This window comes from Vigna unguiculata, chromosome 9, assembly GCF_037176805.1.
Source record: "Vigna unguiculata cultivar grain cowpea cultivar isolate G323 ecotype 2 chromosome 9, ASM3717680v1, whole genome shotgun sequence".
Classification (NCBI taxonomy): domain Eukaryota; kingdom Viridiplantae; phylum Streptophyta; class Magnoliopsida; order Fabales; family Fabaceae; genus Vigna; species Vigna unguiculata.
The window spans coordinates 32,088,462-32,108,343 of NC_140800.1; the positions used below are offsets into that span (position 1 = coordinate 32,088,462).

Consider the following 19,882-nt stretch of genomic DNA (forward strand, 5'->3'; position numbering starts at 1 on the left):
GAAAACTCTATCATGCTTTTAAGAAACATTAATTAAACAAATAATTTTTGTAATGATACAAGATTTAAAGTTAATTATTTGGGAAGAAATGTTATCTCTACTATAATAATAACAAACAAAAATATTAATGATAAAATATTCAAACTAATAATAAACTCATGATTTTCCAACATGTCTTTCAAGTTTCATACCAATAAATTTATTTTAATAAACTCATGATTTTTTTTAATAAACCCGTGTGTTGCACGGGTAAAAATTATAGTATGAATAATACAAAAAAGAGAATCATTTTTATATATAGTTATAGATTTAGAGGCAGAAGAAGAGTCTAGATTGATCAGAGTATTTTAAATATACAACAGTTATTGGACCCAGAAACTGAACCCAAGACTCTTAAGAAGGTCTTTTATTTTATCAACATATTTTTATGATCTAGGGATATCTTATATTATATTTATTATATTTTTGGATAATTATATAATTACATATTAGACTTAGAAATATATGATGTAAAATTCTGTAAACTAGAATTTCAAGACTTAAAAACTTTTAAATTTGTTGACTTAAAGTACTATTAACTTTAAATCAAACTAATATTATTTTTTCTCTTCGATTTAGAGCCCAACTCTTAACTAAAAGAACTTTCATATTTACTTATATTTATTCTCATTCTCTTTATTAAACACTAAACAATGCCAAAATTACATAATTAGGTAAAACATAGGTTAACCTTTTATTAAATATACTTATTTATTTTAATTTATTTCACACTTTCATTTGAACATAAAAAATCACAAATCATTGCATTTTTTCAATTTAGTCGTCATATATTTATAATTTTAAATTAACTAATCATAAACAATTTCCACAATCACAAGAATTTTTTTGTCAAATCATAAAAAGATGAAATCAGTTATTTAAATAATTTCAAAATCAGAGCGATTCAGTTAAAATGTCCTTCAAAATATTTTAACTCTATTATATAATTATAAATCATAATCATCAGCTTTCATAAAATTCTTGACTTTTTCTATCACTTATTTTAAAACTCACGTTTAAGAGATGACTTTTGAATTTATTGATGATACACAAATATTCACATAACAATACCTGAAAATTAATTTAAAAACAAACTTCTAAACATGATCTTTTTTTTTATCAAATACGATTCCATATTTAAAAATAATATATGAGACTAAATTTGAAATTAAGTTAAGAGATGACAGATAATAAAGAGATTTTCAGTATAAAGTGAATTTAAACTAAATTGATTATCATGTTATATTATATTAACAGATAGCTGTTTCTTTATGCGTCTATCATATTAGCTGTTAACTATGGTTGAAGTTTGAAATACATACGTTTTTTGCAGTTAGTTCGAATAAACGGTTACATTAACTGTTAGATGAATAAAAATCCCGGAAGTTAGATCCTGTCGCCTAATGATTGTGTTGTCACACCTCACAAGGAATTAAAAAAACACGCAAACAATAATGGCGTGCTTGCACTTGCGTGTGTTTTTCTCGTTTTAAAAATCGCGAGACGCTGACGTGGAGATCAAGATCCGACGTGGCATCCACGTTGCACTCTACAGGCCAAGCTTTACGCAAACCGAATGCCTCCTGTGTGCCCGCCTTCGCAATCCATGCACTTTTCGCGTGCCACCTCGTGCGATTCTTCTCACCGTTTCTTCACGTCACACGCACAATCACCCACATTCGCTCTTTGTTACTCCTTTTTCACACTTTCATCTCCACCGTTGATTTCAGCCCAAATCAGTCTAAGTAATCACAACGTGTGGTAGCCAGAATTCAAAAGAGTAGGGAGTTTCCACTCCACAGGCGTCGCGTGTGAGGCTCGTGGAGGAAACCATTAAGACACGTTCCCATGCAACGCAACCTCGTGCCAGTCAAAGACCTGTTGAAGTACAGCGCGGACCACGGTACTGGATGCACCCTGGCTTGATCAGCGTACGTTGAATGTGGGTTAAGAAAATCATGACAAATAGCAAAGATTGGTTGGTGGAACGGTATAGTAGAATGGATTGGGCCGCAGAGGAACAGAGGCAATGCTGGGAAACAACCGTGGTTGGTGAAAGGGTTATAAAAAAGAGAAATCCGAGTCAGAGTTGAAATCATGTTTGAATCAGTGGCAACTATTTATCCGCCATTGATTTTGAACGCGTCACTTAACTTCCATTATCTTATCGTGCGTTTTGCTTTTGCTTCTTATTAAATCATCTTCTTTTCCCAATCCTTCGAATTGGATCATCAATCTTCACAAAGACGTAACCCTAAACCAGAACCGTTTTCGCTTTTTCCCGTTTTCTTCCACGCTTGCTTCCTTCTCCGGCCATCTTCGCTGATGGCGTCGTCTAAGGGCATTGCTTGCGGCGGAAACTTCCACGTCGCAGCTAACTTCGGAATCCAGAGCCGGAGCGGTCTGGCCATGCAACCACCGTGCTCCGTTGCGATCGGGCGGTCGACGGCGAGGGCGGGGAGGATCTCGGCGGCGTTGGCGACTGAACGGGCGAGTGTGACGAAGGTGGAGCTTCCCGGGAAGCGGAAGGCAGGAGCGAACGACGCCGTTGAGGGACAGGAGAGGCTGGACAGGTGGATGAAGGAGTCGGTGGTGGAGATTGTGAAGAATTTGAGAGAAGCGCCATTGCTGGTGCAGGTTTACCCCAAATTAGGAGTGGAGGCGGCCACGACGACGGAGAAGAGGGTGTTGGTGGAGGACTGGCCGGCGGTGAAGGAAAGATGGGAGAAGGGTGAGTCGCCGATGCCGGAGGGAGTGATATTCGTGGAGGAGTTGGAGGGCGATGAGGCGGAGGAGGGCCGGGGAGAGAGGACGACGAGGGCGTGGGGGGTGGTGGTTCAGGGGAAGGGCGTCGGATGCGGGCCGGTTTGCTATTTACTAAAGACGTGTCGGGTCGGGTCGGGCCCCGGTAATGGGATGGGGATTTGTTCGACCCATTTTTGCTTGGTGAAAGTGAATGAGTTGAGGGAAACGGTGCAGTCGCAGCTGAAGAATTGTTGGCTTTTGCAGAGTGAGTGGAAGTGATGAAATTGAGTGAAAGTGTACATTTGTTTCTTATTGAATAATTTTTTGTTGCCACAGTTCCACTGTGATTCTGTACAGACTGAATACTACCTTTTAGGATTTTTCATCAGCTTTTACTCCTTTTTTATTATTATCTCTTCTTCATTTCATCACCATTATTATCTCGTTAATCCATCATCAATTCTTTATGAACTCTGATGCCAAACGTGTAGTGATTGTTAAATTAATAATTTTGTCAACTCCAAAAAAAAAATGTTAATCGGGTTCACACGCCTCCTCACTCTGCATATGTATATCATTTATCACATTTGTTATTCCTCTTCTTTTTAAAAAATACACAGCTGCTGATTATGCATCATTGGTACAAACTATGTATATTAAAATATTTTTATATTTTATATTTTTTTTATCTCGTCAGATTAATATAAAGTGTAGTCTTAGAACATTAGTTTACATAAAATTAAAAATCTAATTGAGTTAAACATCTCCAATGATGTTTTGTATAAAATGATGATGCTTAATTGAATTTTCAACTGTGACCAATTATACAAGTATAGTTGCTTAAAAATGTATGCTTTGAATAATAAAAATTTTAATGAAGAGGATGTTTTAAGTATTAAAATATAAGGGTCGAATTATGTTAAACACTCATCTAATTTAGTGAACTTTTTTAGACGTTTCACAAAATTAATATATGTGAGATGCTTGTTGTTCTTACCTTAATCTCGTATATTAATTTGTCATAATTTTGATTATATTTAATTTATGTAACAAAAATATCCATTTGTTATAAATTTTGTTTATATGGATTTGTTAAAAGGAGTCACAAATATTTTTCAATACTAATATATAATTTGAAAATTATATCATCCATTTATAATTGGGTGAATGCCCAAAGCATCACAGCAGAGCTAACCTATACCCATAAAATGACCATGGATCGTCCTCATTTTGATGATCAATTTTGATAAAGGGGGAATCTTGAGTTGTTATATAAAGGGGAAATAAACCTCAATTTGATAAACAATAATTTGGCCACGAGGAAAACATGATATGCTTGGTTCTACAAGGAAAAAAATTTAAATATGAAAAACTTATAATAATTCGTATTGAAAAATGAATCAATCTTATTACACATTTCAACTTGTTAGCTTTAAAGGATAATCTTTAGAAGAATTCCATGATATAACAAATTTTAATAAAATAAACATTATTTGAATAAATGACGATTTATAAAATCACCTTATTATTAATTTCGAAAGCCAGTCCATTATATGGATTTCAATACGTAAGAAGTTGTAAAAAGATGAGAAGAAAATGATTATTCATAAAGCTTCATTGAGAAATGTTGTGTGTAAGAAACAAAGATAGAGATTCATAATCTTGATGTTTAAAATGCATTGATTTAATTATGCTATATTATTTATTAATTACTCCTATACATTACCTCTCGCATCTTCACTTATAAATGTTTTATATGTTCTCTTTTCTGTGTATTCTTGGTTAGTTGTTCTTAGTAAGGTATATAGTGCTTATTTTAATTGTCTACCACTATAGTTTGAGTTGGTTGTATATAAATATTGGTAAAAGGGTTACGATATTCTTACTACTCTACTATAAATATATAAAAAATTTTATGATAAAAAAAAAATTAGCCGAGAGTTGAGGACAAAAGGAAATGAGGGTCGGCAATGAAATGTGTATTTAATGTTTTTTTTTAATAAATATATTTTTTGTTTCTAGAAATATTACGCATAGTTAAAAATGGTTTCTGGTTAAAATTTTGATACCTTTTGGTTCATGTACTTTCAAAAATATTAATTTTTGTATCTATTTTTCAACGACGTTAAAGTTAATCTTATGTGACAAATGGCATTCCAATTCAGCTTTATATATGTGGTGATACGTGTTATTTATTTTTTAAATTAAAATAAAATTTTAGGATTAATTTCTGAGTTTATTTAAAAAATTTAAAATTATTATATTTAAAAATGTTGCGTCGACATAGTCCACACTCTTGAGATTAATTAAAAAATAAATAAAATAAAAACTATTTGAAACTTTTACTGCCATAAGGATTCAACGGTGAAATACAAGGGTTTTATTCTTCATCATTTCAACATAGAAACCCAATACTACAAAAAATGTGTTATTTACCGATGGATTATTTCTGACGAAGAAAATGTCATCGGAAATTATGTCTTACCGACGGTATTTTTGACGGATAGTATAAGGTCAATTACCGACAGATTATCCGTCAATAATGCTATTGATAAATGTGAATATTTAATTTTTGAAAAAGACCTGTCGGTAACGTCACTCCTTAAAATTGATTAAAATCAGAAATATATTTGTGATTAAGTAGCTTTTATTTAAACATACCTTATTTATATATATATATATATATATATATATATATATATATATATATATATAAATTATTGTTTGTATATATTATATATTATTTCACTTTATTTTTCAGGAACATTTTTATTAACATGTCAATTTATATAAAAGAACAAGTTTGGTATATATTTATTTTGTCGTTAAAATGAATATATGTTATCTTTCTTTTTAGATAATAATGTAAATATTTTGAGATAATTTAACCTCTTTAGAGTAAAATAATTTTGTCATAACAATGATAAATATTTTAGATAGAAGTGGATAAATATGAGGAGAAATTATGCTCTACTATGATATTATATGTGAGAAATAGGAAAGTATTTTAAATACGAATGTAATTATTTTGATTTGTCCGATTTAAAAAAATATATATATTTTTGAATGTTTAGAAAAAAGTTCATGGGCTAGTCCTAACCCACAAAATTTTTGAGAACTTTTTGGTCTTGTGGGCTTTCTGAATAGGGGTTTTTTGGTCCTGTGAACTTTTTTTGGTTTCAATCCACGTGGGTTGGGACCAAGTTTGTAAACTGGACCAAATTGACAACTCTAATTGTTTCTATTTTTCACAAAATTTTCATTTTAATTAAAATAAATAAATCAACACATGGCTTACTTGTGTTATCTTTGGATGTTTAATTGGAACATCATTTGCCATGTAGGATAAATTTTAACATTGTTGAGAATTAGAGACCAAAACCATCGAAACGTCCATTTGCCATATAGAACCAAAACCATGAGTTTCCATAGAGATTTGTATAGTTCAAGTTGTAATTACTTAAAGCAAAATACTCAACCTTAGTTTGAGTTTGATATGAATATATATATATATATATATATATATATATATATATATATATATATAATCAAATGAAGTGAAAAAGAATATTTGATGAAATTTTGGATTGTATTGATAATTTTGAACCGTTGAAAACTATACTTGTTAAAGTGAATTTGAAATGAAAACTAATTTGCTTTATTACGTGAGTTTAGTTTGTGATATTTTTTGCTCTAATCAAAATAAAACGAAGATCTAAACTTTGATTCTAGTCTTGGGTTCGCCAGCGAAAATAGAACTCAAAACTAATCTTGCTTTTAGCCCTATTTTGATCTAAGGCAAAATATTTTTTTACTCAAACTGAAATTCAACTCTACATTCAGTGAAATTTTTTCTCAAACAAGAAAATCTTCGCTTAAGTGAAATACTTTTACTCAAACTAGAAGAAATTTAGAAAAAGTTTTATCTTTTTTTTCCTCTTCTTGTCTCTTTAATGAACTATATTTTGATGTCAAGTCATATTTCAAGAATTGAATATATTTTATGTACAGAGAATTTTATGATTTTTGTATATTGGTGTTTGATGGAATTGAATTACTTTTTGTTTGTTAATCACAATGCTTTTTTATATGATTTTTCATATGTTGAAAATTTATTCCAATGATTTATACTGTGTATTGAAAATTTATTTCATATGTTAATCGCAATGTGTTGAAATGATTACTATGTGTATATAGCAGGCATACATACATGTGTAGGAAGAACATCTCATATAAAAATTTGTATTTATATACATATATTTTATATGTTTGATTTATATATAATTTTGTGATGGTGTTACACCAACAAAAGACAAAGGGTGTTGGTGTGACTTTTTAATTGACTACATGATATTTTGAATTTAGTTAAGATTATCTGTAACGTGTTAAAACCTTGGAATAGATTGAGTTAATTATAACAAGCAAATGATTTTTTGTCGAAACATTACATTCAAAAATTGGATTAATAACATATCACGTCAATATTTGTGATAACATTCAGATGTACCAACGTGATATCCTCTCTTAAGTACATTTTCTCTAATGCAAGTGAAAAGAACTTGTTTAGTCAATTTCAAAAGTGGCATCTTCTTGGCAACAATCATATACCCTATTTAAACAGAGTTTAAACAAATATTTTTTTATTGCCAAGAGTGGGGTCATCTTCAATAAGCAACCAATAATATCAATAGCTATATTTTTATTACGACATTTATTTTACACCCGACTCGGACTAAAATCGTTATTAAAAATTATAAATCTCACTTATTAAGTAAGTCTTGCTAATAATTACTGATTTATAATTTTTAATAAAATTTAACCAACAAACAAAAAAGGTATCACAAGAAATGTAACTATCAATCATCAAAGTCTATAGCCGAAAATGGTGTATTACTATCGTTTAAGATCACAATCATTTATATATTCTGTCAGTTGTATCTATAACAAAATGATTACTCAGATACTAAAAACTCGACAAGCACAAAACATGGTATGGTTTCAATATTTACAAACTCATCTAGCACGGTTTCTCGCAAGGGATACAACAATGGAATTACAACGAAGAATTTATGTTGGTGTAGAAGTATTTGATGACTGTCTGCAGCAGTTCTAAAGCCAATTAGGTGACATCTTGCTGGAGGCAGGTTTTGAAGGATCATCCAAAACCTTAGCGAGTGATCGATACTGCAACTTTACACTCTCTGCATTGTCCAATGTCTTCACTACATACCTGTACAATAAGTCTTTCTGTTAACAACAGAAGCAAGTTTCACCTACTTTCTCCAAAGTAACACATGTTCAGGTATAAAAGCACAAGTATGATAGGGGAAGAAATTTTTGTACTAATAACAGAACCCACTTGCACTGTAATCTATTTGGTTAGCTTTATGAAACAACGAATAGATTAGCAACATAGCAAACAGAGATTTGATGATTAACTGCTTCGAGAAAAAAATATATATATAGTTACTAACCATCCATTCAGGCATTGCGTTGTTACAATCGCTTCACGCCCAACAAAGCGTTGTGGTGTCCTTTTGTTTCCCTGATTCATTTTCTCTCTAATTATTTTAGTTTAGAGAAAAAGGTTAATGTTAAATAAAATCAAACCTTTTCACACACTACCTTTATGACAACCCGGTCCATAACAGCAAATGGAAACTGAACACCTCTACTCCTTGATGGTTCCATAACAGATGAATCTCCAAATCCACCCTGTCCTATGTAAAATATATTTCATATTAAAAGAAGAGGGAAATCTCATGGCAAAACACATTTAACTTAAAAGACCGCCAACCAGCCTGAGAGGTTAACGATTTTCTTTTCATCTCCGTTTGTCACGATAACAAAGTATAACATGGTACAGTAATGGGAATAAACACCTGATCGAATCTCTCTCTTCTTCGTTTAGGTGACCGGTAGAATTGAGACTCCTCTTCCCGACGATATGCCTGCACAGCAGCTCGAAGTGCTGATCAAGGCAGCCAACACCCCAAGAAAAAAAAAATCAGAATTGCACAACATGGACTTACTAAGTACAATATCTTTTACATTTTCAATGTCAAAACCAGTCGATAAAAGGAATTGGTTGCACAGTTTTAGTTAATTTCTTAAGTGCATAAATCTAGGAGACAGACTTTGTCAAAATTATGTTATAATTTGAAGTATAATGGATATTTAGAGCACATTTAAGAAGGAAAATGGGGCATAATTTGAGTGGAAGTGATTGAATTTTGCTTACATAGGTTTGGAGATATTGATTCCTCGGTTGTGGGTTGAGAACAAGTGCAGCAAGCTTTCTGAGTGCATCACACAACAACTATATTAGCTAGTTGACAACATGGTAAATACTGATCAAGGAAATAATTTCTTATATATATATATATATATATATATATAAAAAAAAAACTTTTTAATAAGAAGCTTAAGTTGAAATACCTAGCTAATAGTCACTTACTAAAACAGGTCAAAGGTACTTTTAACATGTGGGAGCCATGTTTATTATAACCAGTTAGCTATGGGTTGATCAGCAACCCAAAGATATACCGACAAGCCAAATTACCACATTAATTTTCATTTCTAGTCAATCTATATTATATAGGGAATTCCCAATATTATCTTCGGTATTAATTCTCAAGAACCATAACTAGACTTTAATTCGGACAAGTAAGCAGGAAAAGGGGGAAAAGGTGCATTCAATGTCCATCTCCATACGTTGACTTCTTCTTTTTAAACCAACTATATTCTTCAACTTGAAATTTTGGTCAACTTTATCAATAATTCTCAAAACGCATTCCATAATTTTCCATTTGGACTGCCCATCTAAGTTACTCAAAGGATCACAACATTCTTATGTCCTAGACTCAAAGTTGACTCTTAACCTTATGTTTGTTTTAAAATCACTTTCGGAACCATACAAGACTAAGGAGTACAACATATAGTTCTCCATGACTAAGGACATGTGGGCTGTTCCCCAATGTTCCCACTGTTGAATAAAATATCTCCAATTCTTTTTCTCAATTTAAAATTACATTGAAAATGTAGGGTCTGAACCAAAATCTGTGATCAACACTGATCCTCAGATATTTTTCTCTTCACAACAGAGGGGCCCCAACAAAAACAAAAGTGTAACATTTCACAAGAATTCCCACCAGTATCATCTTGCGAGCAAAGCAGACATTTTAACTTCAACACTTTTAACACTAAGTCATTAGAAGAGATGAAGATTCCAAGATTCAACTGGGTATCAGTTTAACATGGTAAATGAAAAACTTACTATAATTTTAAAAAAATTTATACTGTTGTGTGTACAGAGAAACTTAAATGTCTTGGGACAGTAAAGTATGATCACGATCATGCAAAAGCAAGGACCAGCACTGGATAAATTGAAAATGCAGAAGCAATTAAATGCATTATTTTGCAAAAAAGTCAATAGATGGTTTGAGGCTCCTGCCAACCTACTGTGTAGAGGCATATATACAAGAAAAAGAAGTTGAAATTACCAGCTCCAAAGTTAATAAAATTTTTCAGATGACTTAGTCACAAAAAGGTCAGTCTGAAAGTTATGGCATTTGATGGCTTAGAACCCACCATTCTAATAACATGCTGTATTCCACTTCCGCTAAATGAATGTCCACACGGTAATATCATTGCGTCATCCATAAGAGCTCCACTTTAATTCCCAGTGTGTCATAAGTCAAATATAAAAAGTATTAGTTAGTTGTAGGCATGAATAAACAAGACATAGGCAATATATCAGCAGATCAAAGTTATTTTATTGTATGCTTGGAGAAAAGAAACACATGTAAAAACACCAAATTTGACCGTGCTACTCTACAGTCTGCACCATTAGATTTTAGACTTTAATTAAAAGATGACTACAAAAACAAGGTCTGTTTCAACAAATTGGACAATTTCTTTCACATGAGGGATCAATTAGTGTTAATAGATAATCTGAATAACCCCAACTGATGCTTCTTCTTCCTTGTTACACAAGTTTTCTGCCTGACAATCAAACAGGTAGAGAAGAACTTCTTTGACAGGAAACTAATGACTATCTACCGGTAAAGCTATGAAGAAGATAAACATAAAAACTTTGGTATTTCTCATTGATAGATAAGAAAGGCACATTTATATAGCCTAAAATTATGCCAAGACTAATTGACAGCTCTACAAATGTCATAATCTCATTTTAGAGAATTAAAATCTAAACTAAATATTATATACAATATTCTAATATTTTAACTATATCCTATAAAACCCTTCAACCACTTAATTTTCTTTGGGAGCCATTCTTTTAAAGGAAAGCAAGAGTATGTTTACAAAGAGAGTAGTATATGTATGGTTTGACAAGCTCATTAAAATGGGTTAGTTAAAGAACAAAACAGGCCATTTCAGCGCCAATTAGATTTAACAAAACGTCATGGGCTAGTCTGAGAACACAAGCAATAAAAATGAACAGAAAGTAAGGAAAGCTAATGTTATCCTGCATAACTCTACATAATCTCAAACATTGTTCAACAATCACAACATAAAAGAAAGAACCCATCACCAACTAAAAACAACATTTTTTTTCAATCCTCGGGCTTTAAAATGAGTTTAAGACTTACGTAACAGGATCTGAAAGAATATTCCTGAGTGATTCCCCTGACTCGGTAGAATACATTGCATCCTTTCTCCCACTAAACCCACAACCACCATCATCCACCATAACTTTGTGGCCAGAAGCCCCATCAGCACCTTGAAGGTAGTGCGAATAGTAGTCCTCACAGTCAGTTTCAGCAACGGTAACAGAATTCTGAGACTTACCTAACCCCTCTTGCCGATGATCGTCATCACCACCACCACTCACATTGCTAAGCACCAACTGCCCAATCTCACCACCGTCCTTCCCCAACAGCTCTCTCCCAGAAACTACATCCAGAAAAAACAAAATGTACATAAAAATCCAAAAACCAGTCACATTCTGAAGATAATGAATTAAAAGCAAAAAAATCTTCATTCATTTTCATACCAAAAGCGTGAGCTTTCCCGTTTGCAACAGAAGGCAAATTACCACCGCCACCGTTGTTGTTAGCGATAATTTCGCTTTTGCTTCCACCACCGATGAGTCCTTCAACTTCCGCATCGCCTTCGTCGTCGTCCTCCTCGTCGTCATCTTCGTCATCCTCGTCGGAATCGTCGTCCTCGCTGGGAGTGGCGGCGGTGCCGTTGACGGTCCAATTTCGGGGGTCTTGGCGGGAGGAGCAGTCGGCGTAGCGGCGGAAGTCAGGGTTCTGGGCGGCGAAGAAGCGGTCGCGGTCGATGAACATCTTCTCGTCGATGAAGGCGCCGAGGTCACGGGTTTTAGGACCCGGGTCCCCGACCCGACGCTGTTGCGTGGGGCAATTGAAGCGGAGAGGGTCATCTTGGAAGACAAGAGGGGAGCTGAGACCGTTCTCGATCCTCTGGTCGGGGACGAGGGTGATGTCTTCGGAGGACATGAGAGGAAGAGAGAAAACTAGGGTTTGGACACGGTGGTTGCTGGAACGACGTCGTTGCGATTTGGTGTTTCAGTGTAGTGGATGGAGAAGGAAGGGACACACTGGAAGATGAGTTGTACGACGAGTCGTTTTGGGCTGCGACGGTTGATGAGGATTTCGCCGTGGAGCGACGTCGTTTGAGTAGTGAGCTATTACGACACAGTGGTTGTTACAGTAGTGTTTTTTTCCCCATGCTCCATGTAACATGTTATGATATGGTCGTAAGAGGATCTTGCTTCATTTCTACTCTCTCTAATCATTACTTGCTAACACATTGGTTTTCCTTATTATATGATATCTGGGTGTGTGTGGCAATGCGGGCTGGTCCGGCCTGTTTAGGCTCGGTCCGTATAAGGCCCGTACAATGCGGACTGGTCTGTTCCACCCTGTATATTTTATACAGGCTGAAAACACTGGTCCGTCCTGTATATTTTTTCATCCGCGGGCTGGCTCGCTTTTTTTAATTTTTATGATAAAACTTTCGATGTTTAAAAATTGAGAAACTTTAAGAAGTTCACAAAATTAAGTAAAGACTTTGGGAAATTATATGATAAATTGATAATTCAACATTTTCATCATATTCATACTATGACATACACAATGTATTTTTTAAATTTTAGCACATTAAAAATTACATAATACTTGTCTTTTTCAGTTATACAAGAATTTGACATGTTAATGCAAGAGTTCATAAAAGAAGTAATTAATATAAACAAGTGCAAGTTTTTTTTTTTTAATTTTATGCGGACTTGCGGGCCGGCCCGCACGGACCGCGAGCCTGCGGGCCGGACCCGCAGGCCGGACCCTAATTGCCATCCCTAATTATATCACACTCTTTTAGTAAATTTCACACTTCACACCCCATTTCTCAAAAAAAATAATTTAGGTCATTGTGTTTTCGTTGTTTTTCCAATCTATTGCAACTAGAAATGTGTTTGGTATATTTGTGTTTTAGGAGTTAGTTTTTTTTTTTTTCATTAAAGACAGTAAATATATAAATAAGAGTTGTGATTTGAGTGGGAATTTCTTTTTATTTCAACTCACGAGCTACTTGCGTAAACTGTAATTTTTATGGGTACTTATACTTTCAATTTTCGACTTTCTTTTATGTGGTTATTTTAGCTCAATCCAAGTTAGTTATATAAAATAAGTGTTTTCAAGTTTAAGTTAAAGTTTTAATGTATTTTAACTTTATTATTTACTTGCTATTTATAGATGTGTTGTGTTGTCGATTAAGCGCGCAAATCTTATAAAGTTTGCACATCTTGTAAAGCTTTAAAGATAATATAGGAGCTTTCTTGCTTAAAGATTAATATCAGATAAGAGAAGTTGAACTCGATTCTTGGGTCAAATTCAAACTCATTGGTGATTTTATATTGCTATTGATACTAAGAGAACTTGAAATTTGAGTAGAGTATGCGGAATGTAGCGTGATTCAACTAAGGTTATAAATATGATTTTTGGGGTTTATTATGTTTATTGAGTTGCTTGAAAATTTGGAGTAACTCTATAAAGTAAGTTTAAACCAATACTATAAATAAGTCAGGTTTGTTAAAATTATTAAATTTTGGTGATGTATGTAAAAATTATGATTTATACATTATTATCGATATGGGATGATGAAAAATATCAAATACTCTTAAAAATCTTTTCTAAAACTATAACGGAAATTGTAACGAGTTGGCGTTTTACGATCAAAAAAAATATAATATATACATTTTGAAAACAAATTAGAGAAATATAATTATAGCGTAAAAGTAATGATATTATGGCTAAAAATTAAAATGATAATAATATTATATCAAAATATCATAAATTTGAATTTCAAAACTTATAATAACATCAAATCTTAAAATAAATGTCTTAAACTTCTAATCATTTTATTCTTCTTCGATCTCAACATAATTGTCTCAATATTATCATAATAGGATATATCTCTTTTTATCTTTCCCTTCTTAGAAATTCTTGTCAATTAGAAACTTTTGTCAAAGTTAAGTAATATTTCAAACTCATAATCATGAGCACCGGTACACTAAGGACTTTTGGCTCCGGTTGTTTTTTATATTCTGCCCCGGTTCCAGAACTGAGACATATTAGGGTGAGGTCAAAAGGGGATAACTTTTGACCTCAGGTGTGAACAGAAGCCAAAACACATCTTTCTGCCTCGGTTCTCTAATGATCCGAAACCATAGAACCACTTTTCTGCCTCAATTCTAGGTTGACCTAAAGCCATATAGTCACCAATTTTTTAATTAATTTTAAAATTTAAAGACCTTTTGGCCTCAGTTGTGGTTTGAACCGAGGCCATATATCACTTTTTTTTTGTACAACCAATTTTCTTCATATCAGGACCCTTCAACTTGCTTCCTTTGATTTCAAAGATGTTAAGCACTTCTGCTTGTCCGGCAAAAGTTCTAGGGGCCTTCTATAAGACCCGTGAAATTTAATTAAATAAATAATTAATTAATTAATAAATGTGGGTAGTGAGAGTCTTTATGACATTAAATGTTAAGTGATGTGACGTGGAAAAGTACTAGCTTAAATGGTTGAGAGTACTTTGATTCTGTGAGAGGACTTGGGTTTGAGTCCTATGTATGTCATTTGGGTGTATCTAATTTTTATTATTTTCGTATGCCTGATCATGTTGAGTGACAAGATAATCTTAGGATTTCATAAATGATCATTAAATATGAATTTGTTGAATGGTTGTGCATTGCCTTTGTGATGGAGTGGTTGTGGGTTCAAACCTTGGTATAACTAAAGTAAACTTTCTTTTTTGCCAATTTTAGTTTTGGGCATGAATGTGAAGGGGCAAGGGAAACCCTAACTGAAGGAGTAGCCAAGGGGAGCTGAAAAACAGTCCATTATGATTCATTGAATGGCAATTACCCTTAACAATTAACCATTTTCGTTTTGGCCAAATTAACTTTAATTAAGGTGCAATTAAAGAGGCAAATGAAGGGTGAGAGAAGGGGGAATTGAAGGCTGGAATCATTCTGCAGTTAGAAAGGGAAGTAAGAATGAAATTGGAGAGTGTGTAGTGAGATTGAGTGCAACAAGCGGCTGAATTGGAGGAAAGCTTGAGACAAGTCATTAGTGATCAAAAGGACAACCAATTTCTCAAACTTTAATCAAAGGAAACCAAGTTAGGGGAGTTTAATTATGTGTTTTGTATGCCATTTATATGATTTCGTGCTATTCTGGATGAATAGGCTGTGTTTTTTCAGAGTTTTGTTGAATCTTGTCGCGTTTCTGGAAAATTCCAGAAACCGCTTGGCGGGCCTTCAACGCTGCCAGGCGACTCATGCCTCCAAAACCCATTTTCTGGGTTTTCTTCTATGCACCGCCTGGCAACTAGGTGCTGCCCGCCAGGCGACACAAATTGGCTTGCCCAGTTCTCTTGAGTTTTTGGTATTCAGTGATGTGGGGATGCTTGGAGTTGGTTTCCATGAGATGAGTATGATTGGTATGTTGTGTTATTATCTGTAATTGCTTAATTGGTGGAAAAATTGCATGAACCTTCACATGAAATTGGGATTTAGGGTTCATATTGGGATTGGGAATGAATAACATGGATAATGTTTATGATTGATGCACTGTTTGTGTGGAATTGATGATAACATGATTAGATCATGAAGCATGGATATTGTGTGCATGAGAAAGCATGTTAGTCTGAAGGTGGACATTGAAATCGGAGCGGTTGTGAGTCACACTGGGTGCGGGAGAAATTTGGCAGAACCCAGATGGTCGCGCACCGCCTGGTAGCACCTGGAATGCCGCCAGGCGATCCGTTAGAAGAGTGGCGTCTTGAGTGGCTCTGTGACTTGTGTCTTGGGGTTTTGCTTGGGATTTTCTGCATGAATTGTGTTGGCAAAGGATATATTAATCTGAAAATTTGTGGGGGAGTTAAATATCGGTAGGTATAAGGATGAGTTGAGTGGAATCAAATGCGTGAAAAAGTTAAAGGGGTTCTATGACTGAATGTGGCAGACTGTAAGTTGAATTATCAATACGTGTTCCATGGGTTGTAGAATTATCATGGGAGTTAACATGTACTAACAGGTAAAAGAATGAAAGCATTCTTACTTACATAATATTAAAGTATATGTATGACTTGGATTGTGAAACCATGAATTGTGATGCTTTGAAATTCTGTTATAGCAAATGGATTGATGTTTGTTAGGTATGATTGTATGATAATCTGTGTATGAGTGGCTTGGGGGGGGGGTCCTTTAAGGCTTGTTTAAATATGCCAAAAACCAGTAGCACTACGCTACTGGTATGATGCCTGGCGGCGTGGGGCGAGCCGCCAGGCGGAATACGTGTAACTAGTGGCAGTGGCCACTGATTTGAATTGGCACCTAGAGACGCAGAATGATGCGCTAGGCGGTTTGCCTGGGTTCTGCCCGGCGGCGCTTTGGCAACGCTAGGCGGATACGGCTGCGATTGGAACTTTGTTTGTGATGTTAGGCTTGAAGGACTAAGTTCATAGGCGATCTGGGATGTGCTTGGTTGGTGACATGAGCGAGGAGCTCGTGTCAGGTGGACCGCATGCGGAACGTGAACAATTTAGTTCACCAAAGGTACCCCTTGTTGGGATGAGTGAGCGAGGGAGTTTATTTCATGCTCAACTTGGGAATGCTATGAGCGAGGAAGTTCATAGTAGGAAAGGCGAGTATGCGTGTCCGGGTCCGAGCGAGGAGTTCGGATGACGGGCGAGAGAGTCCGTGAAGCAGGACTACGAGCGCGATAGGCTCGTAGGTTGGACTACGAGTGAGGAGGTTCTTGGAAGCACGAGAAAGTCCCATGATCAAGAATACATGCATAAGCTCATAAAGGTTATGAGTGTGAGAAAATGGGTATTTCATTGTTTTAAAAACTAAATAATTATGTGATATTTGGGTGGATGTATTTCATATTTATTTTCATCTATGTGCATAGCTCATCCTATCTGTTTGTGTGTGGCGATGATCAGATAATGTGTTATCCGATAGCAAAGGATGTTACAGGTGAATCTGAAGATGCGTAGTGGCGGAGCGCGGAAGCAGATTACATGGGAAATTTATAAAGATTTACTTGTTTTATATATGAAATTTCCATGTAATCTAAATATTGGTTTTAATGCTTGAGTTTTTTTATTGTAAAAATCGAGTATGGCCGTTTTGTCTTATATCGTGAACTTTATGTTTACGTTTTGAAACTTTTCCCACGTTTGGGGAAAAAGCATGAAAAATGAATGAGGTATTTTTATTTAATTAAGCTGTTTATTATATTTTATTTAAGTAATATCCTATCAGGATATTACACCTTCTCTATTATCAAATTGTCTATGTCCTCCAAAAGGTGGTAAATTGGTAAATTACACGGTGCAAAATTATCTACATAACAAAACCATATACAAATTAACTTTAAGTCAAAGGTTCGTGTCAGAATCTCTAACATATCATAAGTTTAAAAGTTTATAATACCATGATACTGGCACGAGTTGCTGCCTAAGTTAGAGCAGTAGGAGGACTTTTGACATTGAATATAACTATGCAAGCACCGCAAGCTTGTGCTAAGTCAACATCATATTGATAAAGTGGCCCAACACCAACATGGACAACATTCACCAAAACCTATCAATTAAATTAAAGATTTTCAACAAGAAACTTAAAACTTCATGATAATTGCAGTGTTTTGTTGGTTGTTTCAAAGTTGATTCAACCATGAATGCCACATTCGAATTAAAAAAAAATCAGCATGTATGCCAGACCTAGTAATAATCAAAAGCAAATCATTCCCAATTGTCCAAACTATATTGTACAGGATCAACTGGAACTAATTAACAATTATTAAAAATATTTTTAAAACTCATTACTCCACTGAATAACCTTTCATATGTCATTTTCATCATACCACCAAACAAACATTATGATATGGGTTAAATGATGGCATTCATAACTAATATATCAAGTAATCAATCATATCTTGTTGTAAACCAAGCATTTCACCTAAAATCCTGATCAATTATAAGGGTGCCTACGAACCATTTCACTTTCTTTCATACACCACTAACTACTCAAGCAATTTTAGTTTCAAACAAGGATAAAACATGAAGTCATATTACCTACTGACAAACTTAAATTGTTAGGATTAAGAGAAACAAAAACAGGAAGAAGGTCCACATCACTTTGTTAGAAAAGGCTTTCACACCAAAAGGGTCAAAGATGAAACTCACTTCTTTAGCACTAGAATACTAAAAACATAAATTGTTTTCTCTGCCCTCACTCTGCCTATGGATAAAAGGTTAAACGCTTACATCTATAAACACTAGTATATGTAAGAAAAAGAAAATTTTACTACTGGACTATAATCTTCACAAACCTAAACACTGTTTAAAGTTTTCAATGCATTAGTGACGGCTTGAACAGTTCCCTAAACATTTGCTTTTACTATCACTGACATTTCAACCCTTAGTGGAACGTCCATGGAATCATCTGAATTAGTTGGTTTGTCCTGTATCATCTTATTCCTTAGCCTATTCTCCTTATATTTATTTTACCTAGAACTAAGCATTCTAGCTCGCTCCTCAGAATGAACAACAATAACAACTATAACATCATCACACCGGTAACGAGATAGTAAGAGCAGACGTTCCAATGGTCGCTATCAACGGCAATGGGTGACGCGACTGAGGCGGCGGCGAGCGGCGGAGGCAACTGCAACATGGATTGGCAATAGTGGACGATGAACAGTGGTAGTTTCGCAAAGTTTTCGTGCAGTAGAGGTTTTAGGACGAAGGTGAACAATGAAGTTTGCAAATTTGGAAACCTAAATAGGGGATATGGCATCGGTTCAATTAATAACTGAGGCCTAAAGTGGATATGGTTTTAGTCGTTTTACACCTGATGCCAAATGTTGTGCTGACAGTGGCAATTTTGAAATATTTAGGTTCTATGAAGGGTTATAAGCTTTGGTTGCCTTATAATCGAAGCATAAAAGTTCTTATAGGCTTCGATTTGTAGAGGAACTGAGGCAGAAAAGTTAAAAAAAATTCAAAAATTTCACTGTGTCCTTATAGGCTCCGGTTCCTCAATAATCGAGGCCTATAAGGCGATGTAAAAATGCAAAACTGCACTAGTGGAGCTATAATGCAATTCATTTTCAACACCAATTTGAATATTTTCTTTACCCTTCTTTGTTAGGGTTGAAGTTGCATCTCGACCTTTCTTAGAATTATGGAAAGATTCGATAACAATATCACCACTTAACAGTTGTTTTCTTTTATTGGTTGCTTGTTTCATTGTATAAATTATTGGTTCTCCAATACCTGAAACTTCATAAATAGTTGCTACATTATTAATTCTCCCATATACCCAGAGCTTAATAAATAGTTGTCTAATTAAGAATGGGATCATCATAGAAAACCAACTCATTTCGCCCTCTTCATCATCATTATCCTCATCCACTTCTCCCACTAACTACTAATTACATTCATAAATGTCATTCAATACTATAGGGTATGATTCATCCTTAATATTGTATCTTTGAGCAAATTGTTGATTATACTTTATGTAAACCAAATCATGCAACAT

At 34.3% G+C, this 19,882-nt stretch overlaps 2 protein-coding genes across 4 annotated transcripts; one reads left to right on the plus strand and one right to left on the minus strand.

Moving 5' to 3' along the window:
* Positions 1-2,121: 2,121 nt before the first annotated feature.
* LOC114196068 (uncharacterized) lies at positions 2,122-3,172 on the plus strand. Its single transcript, XM_028086573.2, has one exon. It carries the CDS (start codon positions 2,365-2,367, stop codon positions 3,061-3,063), a length of 699 nt encoding a protein of 232 aa, XP_027942374.2. The 5' UTR covers positions 2,122-2,364; the 3' UTR covers positions 3,064-3,172.
* A 4,462-nt stretch (positions 3,173-7,634) lies between these two features.
* LOC114164131 (U-box domain-containing protein 62-like) lies at positions 7,635-12,551 on the minus strand. 3 transcript variants are annotated; one of them, XR_003599494.2, is made up of 8 exons: positions 11,798-12,551; positions 11,394-11,697; positions 10,375-10,456; positions 9,026-9,083; positions 8,667-8,755; positions 8,410-8,504; positions 8,259-8,329; positions 7,635-8,014 (listed from the first exon to the last, which is right to left on the minus strand). XR_003599494.2 is itself a non-coding variant. In XM_028048666.2 (8 exons), the coding sequence occupies exons 1-8, from the start codon at positions 12,264-12,266 to the stop codon at positions 7,894-7,896; spliced, it is 1,284 nt and encodes a 427-aa protein (XP_027904467.2). In that variant the 5' UTR covers positions 12,267-12,549; the 3' UTR covers positions 7,635-7,893. The 3 variants fall into 3 exon arrangements, 2 of the variants coding, with proteins under 2 accessions (XP_027904467.2, XP_027904468.2); XM_028048666.2 differs by having other exon boundaries at positions 8,410-8,499; positions 11,798-12,549; XM_028048667.2 differs by lacking the exons at positions 7,635-8,014; positions 8,259-8,329 and having other exon boundaries at positions 8,409-8,504.
* Between the last annotated feature and the right edge of the window lie 7,331 nt (positions 12,552-19,882).